The sequence below is a fragment of the Hevea brasiliensis genome, chromosome 9 (assembly GCF_030052815.1).
Source record: "Hevea brasiliensis isolate MT/VB/25A 57/8 chromosome 9, ASM3005281v1, whole genome shotgun sequence".
Taxonomy (NCBI): domain Eukaryota; kingdom Viridiplantae; phylum Streptophyta; class Magnoliopsida; order Malpighiales; family Euphorbiaceae; genus Hevea; species Hevea brasiliensis.
In genome coordinates this window covers 17,277,252-17,294,006 of record NC_079501.1, presented here as the reverse complement: position 1 = coordinate 17,294,006, position 16,755 = coordinate 17,277,252, and the positions used below count along the sequence as shown (strand labels likewise).

Genomic DNA, 16,755 nt, shown 5'->3' with positions numbered 1-16,755 from the left:
TTATATTTCTTTAATATATTTAAATGATATTAAATTTGTTGACATTTAATAATTAATTAATTTAAAATTATTAAATATATTAATCAATTATTTTTATCAAATCACTATATTTTATTGTTTTTATTATGAAATTTTTATTAAAAAATTAAAAACAATAAAAATAAAATATAAACATTATTTTATTTATATATATTAAATTAAAAAATATATAAATTAAAACTATTTTTGCCACATACAGAAGCACAGCAATTACTCAGTATACATGTGTATCTTTCCTTTTGATCTATCGAAATTGAGTTCAATTATGAGCATATTGTGACCAAAAGCCAAATTTGGGCCAAATTGCAAATTAAAATATAATCAACCTTTATCTTTATATTATTTTTATAATTTTTAATTTCATAAAAGATTGTTTAACATTAAAATTAAATTTTACTATTTAAAGTTACTATTTTAAATATTAATAGAAATAATTTGAAAAATATTTAATTATTTTACAATTAAAATATATTAATTTTAATTATTATTTATTTTTTATTATGTGAATTTATAAAATTTTAAGAGGTATAATTAGCTCTATTTGATATTAAATTTAAGAGTTTAGAATTTATTTTAAATAAAAATATTATTTTAGATATTATTAATAAAATAATATAAAAAAATTATTTAAAAATTATTTTATTATTTTTATAATTAAAATTAATTTAATTTAATTTTAAACCACCTTTTAATATTTCCTAATTAATATATTTAAAAAAAAATTTTTTCAATCACAATTCAACGGAAATATCTCTGTATATAAAATTAATTTATTAATTATTATAAATATATTTTTTCTCTGTATAAATATATAATTAAAAAAATCCTATAAAAATTATAGAACCGTTTTGCAAGTTCCTACTTTGTAAGTACAAATCCCTTCGACCTGATTATGCCGCCGCTTCGTGGCTGATTTTCCATTGAATCGCAAAACTCCGATCCAAGTATAATACCCAAATCGACGCATCTTATCTTCTTAAGCTGATCTCTCCAACTACTCCATTCTCACAGAACAACCCAAACCCTAGCTCGCTTCAGTTGTCATCATCATGGGTGACTACAACGATGCCTTCATGCGCAACCAAAACGCTGCCGTTCGCGGCACCACCAAGGGCCAGAACCGCGCTAATGTTCTCCAGCTCAAACTGGTTTGTGCCATAATTTTTTTTTTCCCTAGAATAGTGGAACCCTAGGTTTTCACTTTGCATTTGTAGTGTCTACATCTCGATTTGTTTATGGTTCTCAACTTTTGTGCGGATGGCTTTGTTTTTTGATTGATGATTGGGAAAATCGTGTGATTTGTGGAATTTTGAATTCAAATTCAAATTTCTTGATTTTGCAGATTGGGCAAAGCCACCCGACTGGTTTAACAGCTAATTTGTTGAAACTATTTGAGCCTCGACCTCCACTGGATTTTAAACCCCCTCCAGAGAAGAGAAAATGCCCATCATATACTGGTATAACTGTATTTTGTTTTATGCATATTCCTGGAGGTTTCTTTTTTGTGATGTTCTCCGATTCTAATTCACTTTTGTTGTCCATCTTAGGCATGGCCCAGTTTGTCAGTCAATTTGCTGAGCCTGGGGATCCTGAGTATTCTCGGCCCGTCCAGAAAGGTGAAACTCCTGTAAGTTTTCCTTTGCCAGAGGACATCACCTCTTTAAAGCTTCTTCCAATATAGATTTCATAGTTTCTGTTCGAGTTGACGTCCTTAGCTTGTGTTTTGTGAATTTTCACTTGATTATCTGCATGATATTTCCTTCTAATTTTGTTTGCTGAAGCAAAATATGTATGTTGAGTGTAAACTTGATTGGTTTGGCATGGCGGTGGGAACAGAGAAATAATCAATAATCAGATCTATTTGGTGTCACATGCCACTCAAAAGCCTTCCTGATAGGCATTTCTAAATTATTATCAGTTACACGAACTCAGATTTGACAAGTTGAGTTTCACTCGTAAAATATTTCTACTATGCAAAATTGCAGATCATAGAATCAAGTTAGTGGGATGGATTTTAATATCTACTTTCTGCTATATTTGACTTGTTGGAATTTGGCGCCTCTCTCTCTCTCTCTCTCACACGCGCGCACACGCACATATAAGATGACCTGGCATAAATTTTTTTTCCCCTTGTGTTTTTAATGGTTCCAGGCACAAAGAAGGGCTAGAATTCACAAGTTACGATTAGAGAAAGGTGCTGAGAAGGCTGCCGAGGAGCTTCAGAAATGTAAGATTGCCTTTCTGGCTACTATTTATTAGACAATTAGTTATTTGATTTATGCTAGTGTGTAATATTGTTTTATTTTTGTTACTTTTACAGATGATCCAAATAATGACTCAAATATTATAGGAGATCCATACAAGACTTTGTTCGTTGCTAGGCTTGTAAGCGTTATTGTTCTTTTTCTTGATCAATTTTCAGGATTCAGGTGTACAAAAAACCCTGCTGGGATGATTGATTTGTTCATATTATCTTCTTGCAGAATTATGAGACAACCGAGAGTAGAATTAAAAGGGAGTTTGAGTCTTATGGACCAATAAAACGGGTAGGTATTTTTGAGTATACCCAAGCGGATTTGGTAAGAGGTTATGCAGTGGCATTATTTAAATGTTTCCCAATTAACTTTTTCCTCCTTTCAAAATTCTATTTTTTGAAAATCTTAAGTTCATGCCTTCTATTATCATTTTTTTGAACTAAATAAAAGATTTTAAGGGCTCTAAAGTTTCTTCAATCATCTCTGTATTTTCTAATATTCCTTAGTTGAACCTATGATAATTCAGCATTAAAGCTTTGGTGCTTGGTAAGATTATTTCTAAAATCCCTTTTAGTCAAACTTGAATTCAGTCGAGTATCACAGTTGCAACAGTTCTGTATTGGTGGTAAGTGTAATTAGTCATGCATAGTGCATCTACCATTCAGTATCTATATGAAAGGGAGAATGCTGAGCATCTACCTGTTGTGTTGTATCACTGGTGGAGTTTGCAATTAAGAGCACGGGTACCACTGCCTATTTACTGGTAAAGGCACGGGTTTGTTCTACTGATCCTTTGATAACTCTGCTTTACTTGTAGTTTGGTTTAGAAATCATCGTCAGGATGGGGGGATGTTCCGTTTCTAGGTATTGATTTTAGTATTAAGATTCTTCATGTTAAGAGAATCTGGTAAGGGGGTTCTTCACTTTGTTCTGTTCCATAAATAGAAAATTTACTTCCCCTTTTCCTTACTATCGAATTCCAACAATGTCCTTCATCCTGCTGGGAAAGCTGAAAATTAAGCTGAGCAGAGCAAGTGATATACTGTGCCTTTTAGCCTTTATTTTCAAGCAACAAAAGGAGACTGGAATCTGTCCTTTCCCCTGCACTGGGTAAAACATTTTGGGAGTATTAGCATCTCTTTCTCTTTATTTGAGTTTTTTCTTTTTTGGTAATTCCCTGCTACTGAAAATTTTATTTTTGGCTTCAAAGGCTATCAAAAACATATCAGCAGTTGAGAAGATGTTCTGGTATTTGCTTTTTTATTGATTACTATATTTTTTTTCTTTAAAACATTTGTTCCCTGGTAAGGGGATGTTAGTCCAAGAATTGGTAAATTTGCTTTTCTGCAACTCTAGCACTGGTGGTGATGCATCTCGCGAATGGAAGCTCTATGATTAAAAGGTGAGCACGGCTAATGAGGCTTATTGCCTGTCTGCCGTGCCATTTAGGCTTTATTATCTTACACTTAAAGAGTTGGCACTTAGTTGTATAAAAATGAACAGTAAATACTATGGTATTGGTATCATTCAAAAAATAGCTGACCCATAAATGCACTTCAATTGTTCTGCTTTGAGCATTGCAGGTCCGACTGATAACTGATAAAATGACGAATAAACCTAGAGGCTATGCTTTCATTGAATATATGCATACTCGAGACATGAAAGGTTTGATTTTATATATTGGGACTGTTAATGTTTGCTGATATACTTTTCCTTTTGTCCCTAACCAGTAGTTGTATGCATGTCCAGCTGCATATAAGCAAGCTGATGGGAGGAAGCTTGATGGCAGAAGGGTACTTGTGGATGTTGAGCGGGGTAGAACTGTCCCAAATTGGCGGCCTCGCAGACTAGGTGGTGGACTTGGAACTACACGAGTAGGGGGTGAAGAAGTTAATCAAAGGTATTCTGGGAGGTAATTTCTCTGATTTACAGCTCTTTCCTCGGACTTTTGCATTTGGATGCTGATACTCCACTGTATTTTGGGCACTCATTTTTTCATGCTGGTATCTTTTATCCTGGAAGCGCTACCTATCATTTTTTAAAAAAAAATGTTTGAATGCAAGGAGTGTCTTGTCTAAGACATGCATATAAAGATGGATATATGTTCTTATTTGAGTTGGAGTATAGTTGATTTTGGTTTTGTGTACATTAGGATAATCTACATTATTTATTCTTGGCTTAATGCTTGTTAACGTTTTTTAATGAGTTCAAAAGTGGCTATGTGCTGAGCATGCGTAATTGAATTTTATTAATGTCAAGATACTGAGCATGAGTTATTGAATTTTATTAATGTTATGGTTGATGATACATTCATGTGAAATGACAGTGCTTGTCTGACTTGGAACTTGTATTAATGTTCTTAACTTTCATCAGAGAGCTACAACAATCGGGAGGATCATCTCGATCTGAGGAGCCAAGGGTGCGAGAAGATCGTCACAGTGAACGGTTAGTTTTCATTTTCCTTCTGTCCGCCACAACCCCCTACCACATCTCCCTGGTATTCTTCTGTTTGCTTCTACTTATCACTTGTTTATTTGAAGGGCGAAAAGCTTAGACAGATGTTTACGGCTTTAGCTCTATGCCATTCAGCCATTTTTTTTTTTTCTTGTTCCAGTGGTTGGACGAGCTTCACAATCACTTGTTTACATTAATACGTTCCTACATGAAAATTACAATTTGTTCAAGTGTAGACATAAAGGTGTTGCAAAGTCTTTGTAGTTTGATGGTTTCATGAGTGTGTGTTTTGTATAGTTGATTGATATTTATTACTCTGCATGTATTGATATGTTGCTATACATTTGTATCTCAGTGAAAGGGAAAAATCTCATGAAAGAGGAAGGGAAAGAGAGAGGGAACGGGAGAGGTCTCGTGAGCGCTCCCATGACAGGCCAAGGGAACGTGACCATAGAGAAGATAGGCACCACAGAGATCGTGACAGGGAGAAGGACCGAGATAGGGAGAGAGAACGTGGACGGGACAGGGATCGTGACCGTGCACGTGATCGTGATAGAGGCCGGGACCGTGGTCGGGACTATGAGCGTGATCGTGACAGAGAGCGTGGTCGGGAGCTTGATCGTGATCGCCCTCGGGAGAGGGAGAGGGAGAGGGAGAGTGATTATGAAGTTGGTGACCATGGTCGTGGGCGTTCACATGATAGAGAATCTGATTATGATCATGTTGACTCAAAACACGAGAGGGATCGCCGCGCTGAAAGGGACTATGATCATACTGAGCTAGAGGATGACCATGGTTGGTATGAACAACCTGAGCAGGGGCACAGGCAGCCAGATGCAGAGCATGATCAGCGTTATGATCATTATGAACGTCCCCGAAGTAGGGGACAATATGATCATATGGATGTTCGAGGTGACCATGACCGTTATGATCAATATCCTGACCATGATCATGATCGTTATGATCAAATGGATGACGATGATTATCACTATGATCGTGGAGCATCCGAGTCACATGAGAGAGATCGTGAATATCGGCGCTCAAAGAGATCACTTTCCCAGGACAATGATAACTGAAAGTGCAAGTTTGCTGTAATCCTGCCGTTATGCTTTATCGGTAAGGTCACTGAATTTAACAGAAGCCCTTTTTGCTCTATATTGCTCTGTCTTTCCTGCCTAATTTGGTTTGAATTATATAAATGAGTTTAGGTGCGTGTTTGATCAAAAGCTAGACTGGTTTGTTGTCTCTACTTCAAAATATGGCTGTTGAACTTCCCATTTTATGTGTAAGTGAATAGGATTCAAGTATATTTGGTCGTTTTGTTGGATTTTGTTCCTAAATTTGAAATGACTCGGGATATTTGCCTTGCTTAGCTTCTTTTCTCAGATTGCAATACAATGTTATGCTTTATTGGAATTTAATTTATTTAATTGGCATCCGCATGACTATTTTTTAGCTTGGGCACTGAGGTAAACCGTACAATTGTATATTGTATTACATCTTAATAATTGTGGTTGATTCTCATCGTAGTTTGGAAGTAGTAGCTTGTGGTTGATTTTCAACCAAAATTTTTGGTACTGGTTTTTCACATGGTGGCGTGTGTAGGTGGTTTTATCTTCATCAAGAATTTATCGGACTGGGTTCTTTTCATCCTTGAAAAGTTCATCTGGGCATTTAACAAGTACTCGTGCGGGGGTGCATGAGAACGTTTTGGAAATTGTTGGATGTTGGAATTTGAATGCATGACCCTACACGGTATGCGACGGAAAAAAGATTGGACATATTCTCCCAAAAGAAATCCATAAAAAGGCAGATTTAAAAAATATCAATAAAAATTCCAGAGCAACCATTTAGAAGCCACAATCTGTTGATTGTCCAATTTGTCAAATTCTTAGAATGGTTAAAAGAAAGCTTGCCGCCCCCTGTAGCGCCTTGTCGTGTGCCATGCCCTATCCTCTACACGAGTCAAGGGTTTGTGACACAATATTGGTCTTACTCGTTTTACGCGGAAAAGTATTGAAAAGGGGATGGAGTATCCAGATTTTTAATTATAATACGATATTCGGGTCTTCAAAATATTATCTAAATGGAATGTTATATTAGTCCATGCAATTATCCCAAATTATAAAATTTGAGTTTTCAAGCTTAAATTTTTAAATTTTACTTATCAAATTTTATTGTCCCTGAGTGGGTGATTAGCATTGAGGTTTTAAAGCCAAAATTACTTTTTAAGGGAAAAAACATTATTTTAAAAAATTATTTTATTATTTTAGTGTTTTAATAATTAAATTTTATTAAATTTAATTTTAAATAATTTTTTAATATTATATAATTATTATATTTAAATTTTTATTTTTCTTAAAGAAAGTTTTAAAAACAATTTGATGCACATTCAAATCCAGGAGTGGAGAACGGAAAGCCAATGTAAACCACCAATCAAAACCTATAAGGCTACAACACAAGTCGGAAAATATCAAAATCATCAACACAGGGAGGACGCTGTGTGATTCGGTTTCTGCATGCAAGTGAAGAAGAAGCCAATAAACATTCAAGAGCTATGAAGTTTCTTAGCTATATGCCATAAAACGACTAGTAGCATCGAATACTAACTCCTTTTTGATCCTTTTGGCGACTATAGGTACTGAAATTTCAGACACTGTTCAAAACTTTGCGCTGCTTCTTGGAAATTTCCTACAGCTTCTGGCTTTGACATTACAAGGTTACTTGACGATAGTGTCTTTCATTCCAACAAAATCTGAATTCAACTGACACAGAATATTGTCGTTGCAACTTGGGATGAGATTGGATTAATAAGCATCACATCTATTATGCTTATTAACATATATTATGCTTGAAAAATTATTTTCAGTTTTGCAAATCTTAGATGGTTCTACTTTAATCAATTCCATAAATAGAGAATTTCAAATTAATTGGGATAATGATGGAAGAAACTATGAAGCTTCCATCATAACATCAATAGAGAACTGGCGAAATAGAAGCAGTTAGTTGGTGTGGGTGCTAAAAATGAAGAAGTTGTTTACTTCAACTTGCAAGAAATTATTGCACATTGTTCTGGTAATCATAGTATAGAAGCTTGCCAAAATCAAATTAACATTTCAAACTTAGTCTTGTTAGTGAATAATGCAATCAATACATCAGGAATAGTTGCTTAACTCAGTTTCCACGAAATTGCAAGATGAGATGAAAAGAGTTTTTTTTTTTTTTTTATATATATTTTTTACAATTTACAAATTTTAGCAATCAGCCAATTAAAATAATTCCTCCTAATCTTTATTTCAGAGTAAGCTCAAATGAAATATATTAAAATAGTTTTGGCTGTATGTATCATTTGGGTTGTAGGATCCAAGTCTAAACCTGTTGAATCCTTGCAGCAGGTAGAGGGGGTTAATTAGGTTCTAAACTTGCCAGATGAAGCCAACAACAGTAACCCATCATTGATTTTTTTATTTTGTATGGCCACTTGAATAACTCACCCATTTAAATAATAAATAAATAAATATATCAGTGGACCAGAGAAAGAGAGAGAAAACAAAGAGAGTTATGCATACGTAGACGTTGGGCAGAGAGAAAACAAAGAGAGTTATGTATGTGTAGACGTTGGGCAGGTACTCCTGAGTACGCTCCTTATTTGTTTCATGCTTCTCTCTGCCTGCAGCAAGCTTTTACCGTTGAGAGGGAGAGAGAGAGAGAGAGAGAGAGAGAGAGAGAGAGAGAACATAAAAGAGAAGTGGGGAACCTAATCCAAGAGAAAACAATTACAGTGAAACCCATCATTGCAATTCATAAAACCACTCCATCTCCCACTTCTTTCAACATTCTCATTCTCACAGCCCAAAAAATGGAGCTCAATAAGCTGCAGAGAGCTTCAGTAATAGCAGCATTAGTGTTATTCCTTGTTTTAGTTATGATGGGCAATTTCACTAGTGCAGAAAGAGGACTGAAAGAGCAAAAACCACTAGTTTTGGTTGAGAAAGAAACGAACAAGCCTGGTTTTCTAGTGAAAATGTCTAATTTCCTTTGGCAGAGTGACAAGACTTCTTATGAGCCTGTTTGGCCGGTAAGGAGTTGTTATATGCTATAGTATTGATTATTTGAAACAAGTTCTTGTCATCTAATTAATTTTTAAGTTTGGTTGGTCGCCTGAACAGGAGATGGAGTTTGGTTGGAAGATCGTTGTAGGATCAATAGTTGGATTCTTTGGTGCAGCATTGGGTAGCGTTGGTGGAGTTGGAGGTGGTGGAATTTTTGTGCCAATGCTCACTTTGATCATTGGCTTTGATCCCAAGTCTTCTACAGCCATCTCTAAATGTAAGTAACGTTCACTTGTTTAATTTACATGGATGGGAAAATTGGAACCCAAGTCTTGGTTCTCATGGCGCATATTCTAATTCATGTACAGAGCCTAGTGAACTTGACCATTTATGTCGCTAAATTTGATATTACCATGTTAAGTTTCTTACTTGTGATTTCCTTATTGCAGGTATGATCATGGGTGCTGCAGGATCAACAGTATATTATAACCTGAGGCTTAGGCATCCAACACTGGACATGCCCCTCATAGACTATGACCTGGCATTGCTTTTTCAACCCATGCTTATGCTAGGAATCAGCATTGGAGTAGCATTCAATGTCATGTTTGCTGATTGGATGGTCACAGTTCTGCTTATTATTCTCTTCATAGGTAAAAGCAACATTTATTGAGACATTTCCTGAACAATCTATTTTCATATTAAACAAAAGAGAGTTAGGAATTAGAACACACTGAAGAATATATGATGACCAATTCCTGTAAACTCATGGCAGGTACGTCAACTAAAGCTTTATTCAAAGGCATAGACACATGGAAGAAAGAAACAAAGATGAAGAAGGTAAAGTTTTCTACTCAGTGATTTCTGAACTGTTAGTGATGTATTCCATATTTTCCTGCTTACTGGTTCAAGATTCTGGTTGACATTCAGGAAGCAGCCAAGCAATTGGAATCAGAGTCCAAACCAGGTGGTGAGTGTTGATGATCACTTCCATGCATAATTTCCTACAAAAATACTTTCTTTTTAAATTTTACATTGAGAAATTGACAGGCAAGATTCAAAAATATAGTCTACAAGCTTTCGGGCAGTACCTTGGCCTGCCACACCGTCACCAACCATAAATCAATTTCAAGAATTAAATTCAAAATCCTGTCAATAACTATTATTTAAATCAGAATTGAGCATTTATATTTGGGAAGAGTTGTGAATTCATGATTGATTGATCTGTTAATAGCCAAACAATTCTTCTAATTAAAATGTTCACATAAATATATTTGAATCAATCTTAACCAAACTATAAAGCATTTGCTGTGGTAGCCTTAATTATCTATTCAAATATCAATTCCTGAGAACAACAGGAATGTCAACCGTAAAATGAAGAGCTCAACCGCTGGGAGAAATGTATTTCTACAAGTGTATACTTAAAAGAGGTTTTTGTTAACTCACGACCATTTGCAGATGGTGAGGGACAAGATTACAAGCCCCTGCCAAGCGGACCAGCTGCACTGACAAATGATGACGAGGAGGTGAGCCCAAGAAAACTGCTTGTCCAAAACTGCAAGTTGTTTCAACAAATTATAATCACGTTTGTTTCTTGTTCTTTATCCAGGTCTCCCTATTGCAAAATATTTACTGGAAAGAGTTAGCCCTGCTAGTGTATGTATGGGTGGGCTTTCTGGCAGTTCAAATCGTTAAGGTGAGCCATTACATTCCATGTTGTCACAAGAACGCAACTCTATGTCAGTCTTTTCTTAGTGTGTATCGGCAATTCTGCCCTTCAATGTTAGCATTGTTTGAACTAAAGTCTTCAAAATCTGAAGCCATTGATTTGCCCTCAAGTTTACTGATCATATTGTTTATTTGTATATCTCTTCGCAGTCATACGTTAAAACGTGCTCCATCACGTACTGGGTTCTGAACGCATTGCAGGTAAATTCTGAAACCTGAAACAATGGATTTTTCTTTTCTCAAAAATACCTTTGGCATGAACAACAAGTACAGGAGCAAAACCTGCTATAAATTTTAACTTGTGCTAGAAAATTGCTACAAGCATTTCTTGTCAAGTGAAGTAGGAGAATTGCTAGTGCCTCACAGGAGTGCTTGGTTAAAAATAATCCCATGACACCAAGAAATAAGAACATAACAGTAGTGGCTTATAAACCCAAAACTAGACATAGCTAAAGAATATTTTTGCTCAAGTTTGATAGCAGCAGACTTCTCTTATCACTTTTAGTTCTTAGGATCATAAACTGGCACAGAAAATTCTACCGTAATTGCTAGGCTTCTAGCAGAAGGGGACAAAAACTAACAGTAAAATTGTCTCAGGAATGCAAAGAATTCAACATGATAGCTCGATGCTGTGCAGGTACCAATTGCTGCCTCAGTTACACTTTTTGAAGCCATATGCTTGCGCAAAGGGACCAGGGTGATAGCTTCCAAAGGAAAGGAAGTCACAAACTGGAAGTTTCTTCAGATTTTGCTTTACTGTTCATGTGGGATAGTGGCTGGCATGGTGGGTGGACTTCTTGGGCTAGGAGGTGGCTTCATCTTGGGACCTCTTTTCCTTGAATTAGGAATTCCTCCTCAGGTACATCCATATCACTAAACCTTTCAAACATCCAAAAAATACATATCGTACAGAAATATTACCAGGCCTTTTTTTTTTAATGAAACTCCTTTTCAGGTGGCAAGCGCAACGTCAACCTTTTCAATGGTATTCTCATCTTCAATGTCAGTTGTTCAGTACTACCTTATCAATCGTTTTCCAGTCCCGTATGGTAAGTGAAAGTAACAGGAGGATTACTTCTTCTGAAGCAAATTCAAGCTCACCTTCTGCAACTTTTGCTGCAGCTGCTTATTTTGTTTTGATTGCAACAATTGCTGCCTTGGCTGGCCAGCACGTAGTCAGAAAGATCATTGCTCTTCTTGGAAGAGCATCAATAATCATCTTCATACTGGCTTTGACAATTTTTGTGAGCGCAATCAGCTTAGGTATAAAGTATCTCCAGAGTCTCAAGAATAGAGAAAAAAAGGAAAAAAAAAAAAAATCTAAACTCGTTTGTGTTTTGAATAGAAGATAATGTGCATGCTAATCTTTGCTCCTGGATGATACTGCAGGTGGAGTGGGAATAGCAGACATGGTTGAGAAGCTGGAGAATGAAGAGTACATGGGATTTCAAAATCTGTGTTACCAGTGACCAGGTTCAATTGTATCAGAATAGCAGAGTGGGATTTTTCTCAGCCGATGACAGCTAAATTAATCCACCCTACTACAAACTGCTACATAGTCTTCAATTTCTCCATTTATTAATTTTCAAGTAAAGATACATATATAAGTCATTGAACATTTCTTTATTGTGTGTACAAGTATCATCTAAAACTACCCCAGCTGAGCTTCTTCATGTTTTCTCTTGCATCGCATTAGTAATGTTAATTTCTTCTATAACAATTTTTGCAACAAAGCTGCATTCCATGAATTATTAGCAAAGTAGATCAATTTAACCCAAATTGATCTACTTTTTTTTTATAATAAACAAGTCGTACATGGTTGATACTTGCATACAATCATCAGCAAGAGTATACCAATTGTGCTAATTTTAAAATGATTTCCAAAAATAGTATTTTAAAACAATGATTGGAACAGTGAGATAACAAGGTCCATTATTCTTTTTCAAACTGCAAATAAAGGCGAAAGTGCGCAGCAGTTGGACTGTTGGCTTGGCTGTTGCCCACTGAAGCTTGTCAAACTTCCCATAATTTTTATATCACTCTTTCCATTCCATTGGAAAATAAGACAAAAACTCTTGTTTCTATTTATACCAACACTCGCCACTTTCGTATCCTTAATGTTTGTTTTCTAAACGGTGTGTTTAGTAAATAGTTAAAAAAATTATTTAATCTTGATATGAATATTAATAATATAAAAAATTAATTTATTTTCTTTAAATATCTAAATAATATTACTAAGGGTTAAAAGTTATAACAGTTATAATTACTTTATTAATCTCATAAATTAATTATGCACTATAAAATTTAAAATAGTAATAATTCATTATTATAATCAGTAATTTAATACATTTTATAAATAATTATTAAATTTTAATTAAAATTGAATAAATAATTTTTTAAAATTGTTAATTGAAATTTCAGATTTTAAATAATAATATTTTATAATGAAAAATACTTAGTATAAAATTTTCATAACGACAATTTTATTTATATTAATTACATATAAAATTTTATATATTAAATTTTTTTAGCAGAGAAAATTTTATACTTATTAAAATATAAAAGATTATAAAATAAAAAATTAATAACTTAAGTTAACACAGTAATAGAATAAATTATTTATACAATTAATTATTCAAGTCAAAAGTTAATAAAATGAATAAATTTTCATTTCTTTATAATTATCATATATTGAAATTTACTAATTATTTTATTTATATAGTTATTTAATTAATGTAATTTGATTTTGATATATATGAAAGATACGGAAAGATGCTGTATGGTTAATGGTAAAAACATTCAAGCTAACTCTGCACTTCTCCTCCTCTTTTCTCTCTCTTTTTTTTTCTTTTTCGGCCCACCAATGGTTGTCCATAAATTGATTTTTTTATTGTTTTTTTTTTTTATTTTTTTTCTAATAATCTTTTAGATATATATTTGTTTGTAACAAATCTAAGTTTCTCTCTTAATATTTATATATTTTTAAAAATAGATCGAGATTCTCTCATCAGTATTAAAATCTTATTTCTCATCGTTATTAACGTTTTATTTTGATGAGATGAAAGAATTGTAAATAATGAAATGACAAAAAATGATAAAGAAAGAAAAAGATAAAGAGAATTATAATAAAAAAATATTTTATTTGAAAATCGGTGAATTAATAGAAAGGTAACGAAATGTAATATATACTCTTTATATCTAGGAATAAGTAAAATACGAGAAAATTTAAAAAGTGTATAAATAAAAATATTCATGATTCTCAATATTTTTATTTTCGCACTTCAATTTGAGGTGTAAAAAAATTAAAATTTGAGGGTTAAAAAAGAATAAGACTTACTTTTACTTACCATTATCCTTCATTAACTCACCTATTTCCAAAGTAAAATAATTACTTACCCTCTCTCACCCTCATCTAAATAAACCCTTAGTGAAATTTTATTTTTATCCCTTAGTGAGATTTAATTTATTTTTTTTAATATTTAAATTGGTTATTTAACAATTCAAGATATAGTGTGGTTATTGATTTCTTTTATTTTGAAATTTAGATATAGATAATGCTCTTCTATTAATGGAGCTGATAGTACATGTAACATCCCAAAATTTTAAATTTTATGAGCATTTTTGGTATTTTAATTTTATTTAAATTTTAGGAATTTTTTTTGAGATTTTTCAGATTTTAAAAATCGGGTTCGATTTTTCGAAAATATAAACTTTGATGATTTTTAAAAATTAATTTAAAGACCACGTGGCAAAACTAAAAATATATTTGGAGTCTATGTATTTTTTTGAGTTTTATGGAATTTTTTCAGAATTTTTGGACCTCATTTTCGATCCCGAGGCAGAGTAAAAATTCAAAATTTTGTATTCTGAATCGAACCGGCAGAATCGAACCGGACCGGATCGAACCGGTCGAATCGGACCGGCCTTTTCCTTCTTCCCTTTTTCTTCCCCTCGCGCGTCGTCCCTCTCCCGTTTCTCTCTCGTTTCTCTCTCCTCCCCACCAAGCTGCGCCGCCACCCTCCCAATGGCCGCCCCAAACGGCTGAAAACGCGAGCCCTCGTTTGACTTCCCGCCAAATCCGGCCGATCCGGCCACCAATTGGACCGGGTCTTGTGTCTAAAATCATCTACTCGGCGAGAGCTTTCCATAGACACCAAGAACGCCGAAATCCATCGAGCGGTTTGTCCGATTTTTGCTTGGGAAGATTTTAGCCCATTTCGACTTTTGGGCTAGATTTCTCGAAAACCGTGAATCCCACGAGAAAACCGAGGCCACCAGCACGCTCCATTCGTCGAGAGCTTCGCAACGACATAAATTTCGAATTTTTCCGACATCGTTTTTCGGTGGGTCCCACGGAACTTCGCAGTGTTTTTCCGAGCATTAAATGAGCTTAGAAAATTCTGAAAAATTTATGTACTAACCCCCGTGTTATAGGCTTCGTGTAAGTATCCTCGATTCGCGAAATTCGGCGATTGGCCGTTCGCAAATTTCGGGCAAAGTCTCCGAATTGAACCGAGGTTTTGGCTAGCCCCCAATTGTCAGATGTCCCGAGCGCGTTCCCGAAGTCGGAATCGGCAAAGGTAAACCCGAACCTTACTTTTTCGTAATTTTCTAGTACTTAAATAGGATTAAAAATCCATAAAATATTTGTGGTAGCTTGGAAAATTACGATTCTTTTTGCAATAGCTTAGTCATATTTCTAAGGACCGCGGCAAAGTTTTATAATTTTTAGAGCTTATTTGGGCAGTTTTGCAAAAATGATCAATAATAAGGACTAAATTGAAATTTTGCGTATTGTGATGGATGACTGATTTGATGGGCTCAGGAGGGGCTGTGTGATATGATTGAACTGTGGATATATGGATTGTGAGTATAGAAGTGTGTTTTGAACCCTTTGCAGTTGGGTAGGTCCTAGGTATAGGGAGACTGATTTTCGCACGACTAAGGACGTATTGGTCTTTTTCTTTGTTTGTATTGAGTCGATTGTATTAAATAATTGTAATATAATTGTCGTGAGCCGATACCTTCTTCCTCCGCCCAAATGACCACCACAAGTCTCGTGAGTAGAATATTAATTTTAATTGTAATTTCGATATTATTATATGTTCAAGCATGCCCATGCATCACTTATATGCATATATTTATGTAGTTAAACTCTAGGCACGATTTATGTTGCATTCATAACTGTTGATGTGCCATGGATGTTGTTGTGGTAATTTGGAGCAGTGTGCGTGCGTTGGCGTGGGTGTGATATGGTGTGGACTATGGATAGGACGGGGTAGTCACGGCTTGAGTAATTCACTGGGACCCGATCCTTCAAGGGGTAGTCACGGCTTGAGTAATTCGCTGGGACCCTCGATTTGGTTATTAAGTGAAAGTCCGAGCTTGAGTAATTGGCACCGGGTTGGATTTAAGAGAGTGTATGATCGGCTCCTATATGTTATGATTGATACTACAGGGTGTGTGAGTGCTCCAAATTACCTTTTTGATGTTATGATGTGAAAATGTTGTTGCTGTTGCATTTCACTCCACAGGTTGCATTAGTACTAGATAGTTATAGAGATTATGGTTAAAATTGATATTTTACTCTCTGAGTCGAACACTCACCTCGCTCAATATTTTTCAGCCACAGAGGATATTTTGAGGTTAACCCGCTTCCTTTCCTCGCAGGTTGTTTATCAATATTTGTGTAATTTTATTTACTCCTAGAGTTTCCGCATGTGTTAGAAATGTTATTTGATTTGGGTCTGTAAACTAAATTATTATTTTGGGACCTGTAAACTTAATATGCTATGCATATTTGATGGATTGGATGAGGGAGATGAGCTCCCATTTATTATTATCTTGATGAGTATGTGGAGGGTGAGTGAGCTCCCCAATTGACTATATATTGTGTTTCTCATCTAAATAAACCCTTAGTGAAATTTTATTTTTATCCCTTAGTGAGATTTAATTTATTTTTTTTAATATTTAAATTGGTTATTTAACAATTCAAGATATAGTGTGGTTATTGATTTCTTTTATTTTGAAATTTAGATATAGATAATGCTCTTCTATTAATGGAGCTGGTAGTACAATTTATTACTTTATTAATAGTTAGTAGTTTTATATCTCTTGTGAATTATAAAGATAATAAATTTTCGAAAGAGCAGTATTACATAATATTTTTTAGTTATCCAAAATAAAAATTAACTAGTTACTGTTCGAAACTTGAAAGCTATTATACTCAG

At 34.5% G+C, this 16,755-nt stretch overlaps 2 protein-coding genes across 3 annotated transcripts; both read left to right on the top strand.

Annotated features, from left to right (window-relative positions):
* The first annotated feature begins 865 nt into the window (after positions 1 to 865).
* On the top strand, positions 866 to 6,203 carry LOC110665025 (U1 small nuclear ribonucleoprotein 70 kDa). 2 transcript variants are annotated; one of them, XM_058153210.1, is made up of 10 exons: positions 866 to 1,187; positions 1,382 to 1,496; positions 1,587 to 1,666; positions 2,191 to 2,266; positions 2,360 to 2,424; positions 2,523 to 2,585; positions 3,878 to 3,959; positions 4,044 to 4,194; positions 4,668 to 4,739; positions 5,104 to 6,203. In XM_058153210.1, the coding sequence occupies exons 1-10, from the start codon at positions 1,089 to 1,091 to the stop codon at positions 5,822 to 5,824; spliced, it is 1,524 nt and encodes a 507-aa protein (XP_058009193.1). In that variant the 5' UTR covers positions 866 to 1,088; the 3' UTR covers positions 5,825 to 6,203. The 2 variants fall into 2 exon arrangements, with proteins under 2 accessions (XP_058009193.1, XP_021680667.2); XM_021824975.2 differs by having other exon boundaries at positions 867 to 1,187; positions 4,044 to 4,206.
* Positions 6,204 to 8,442: 2,239 nt separating this feature from the next.
* LOC110665024 (sulfite exporter TauE/SafE family protein 3) lies at positions 8,443 to 12,273 on the top strand. Its single transcript, XM_058153211.1, has 12 exons — positions 8,443 to 8,826; positions 8,918 to 9,077; positions 9,250 to 9,450; positions 9,573 to 9,637; positions 9,728 to 9,767; positions 10,256 to 10,323; positions 10,407 to 10,493; positions 10,676 to 10,726; positions 11,163 to 11,384; positions 11,481 to 11,574; positions 11,648 to 11,788; positions 11,915 to 12,273. Exons 1-12 carry the CDS (start codon positions 8,608 to 8,610, stop codon positions 11,992 to 11,994), a joined length of 1,428 nt encoding a protein of 475 aa, XP_058009194.1. The 5' UTR covers positions 8,443 to 8,607; the 3' UTR covers positions 11,995 to 12,273.
* Positions 12,274 to 16,755: the final 4,482 nt, after the last annotated feature.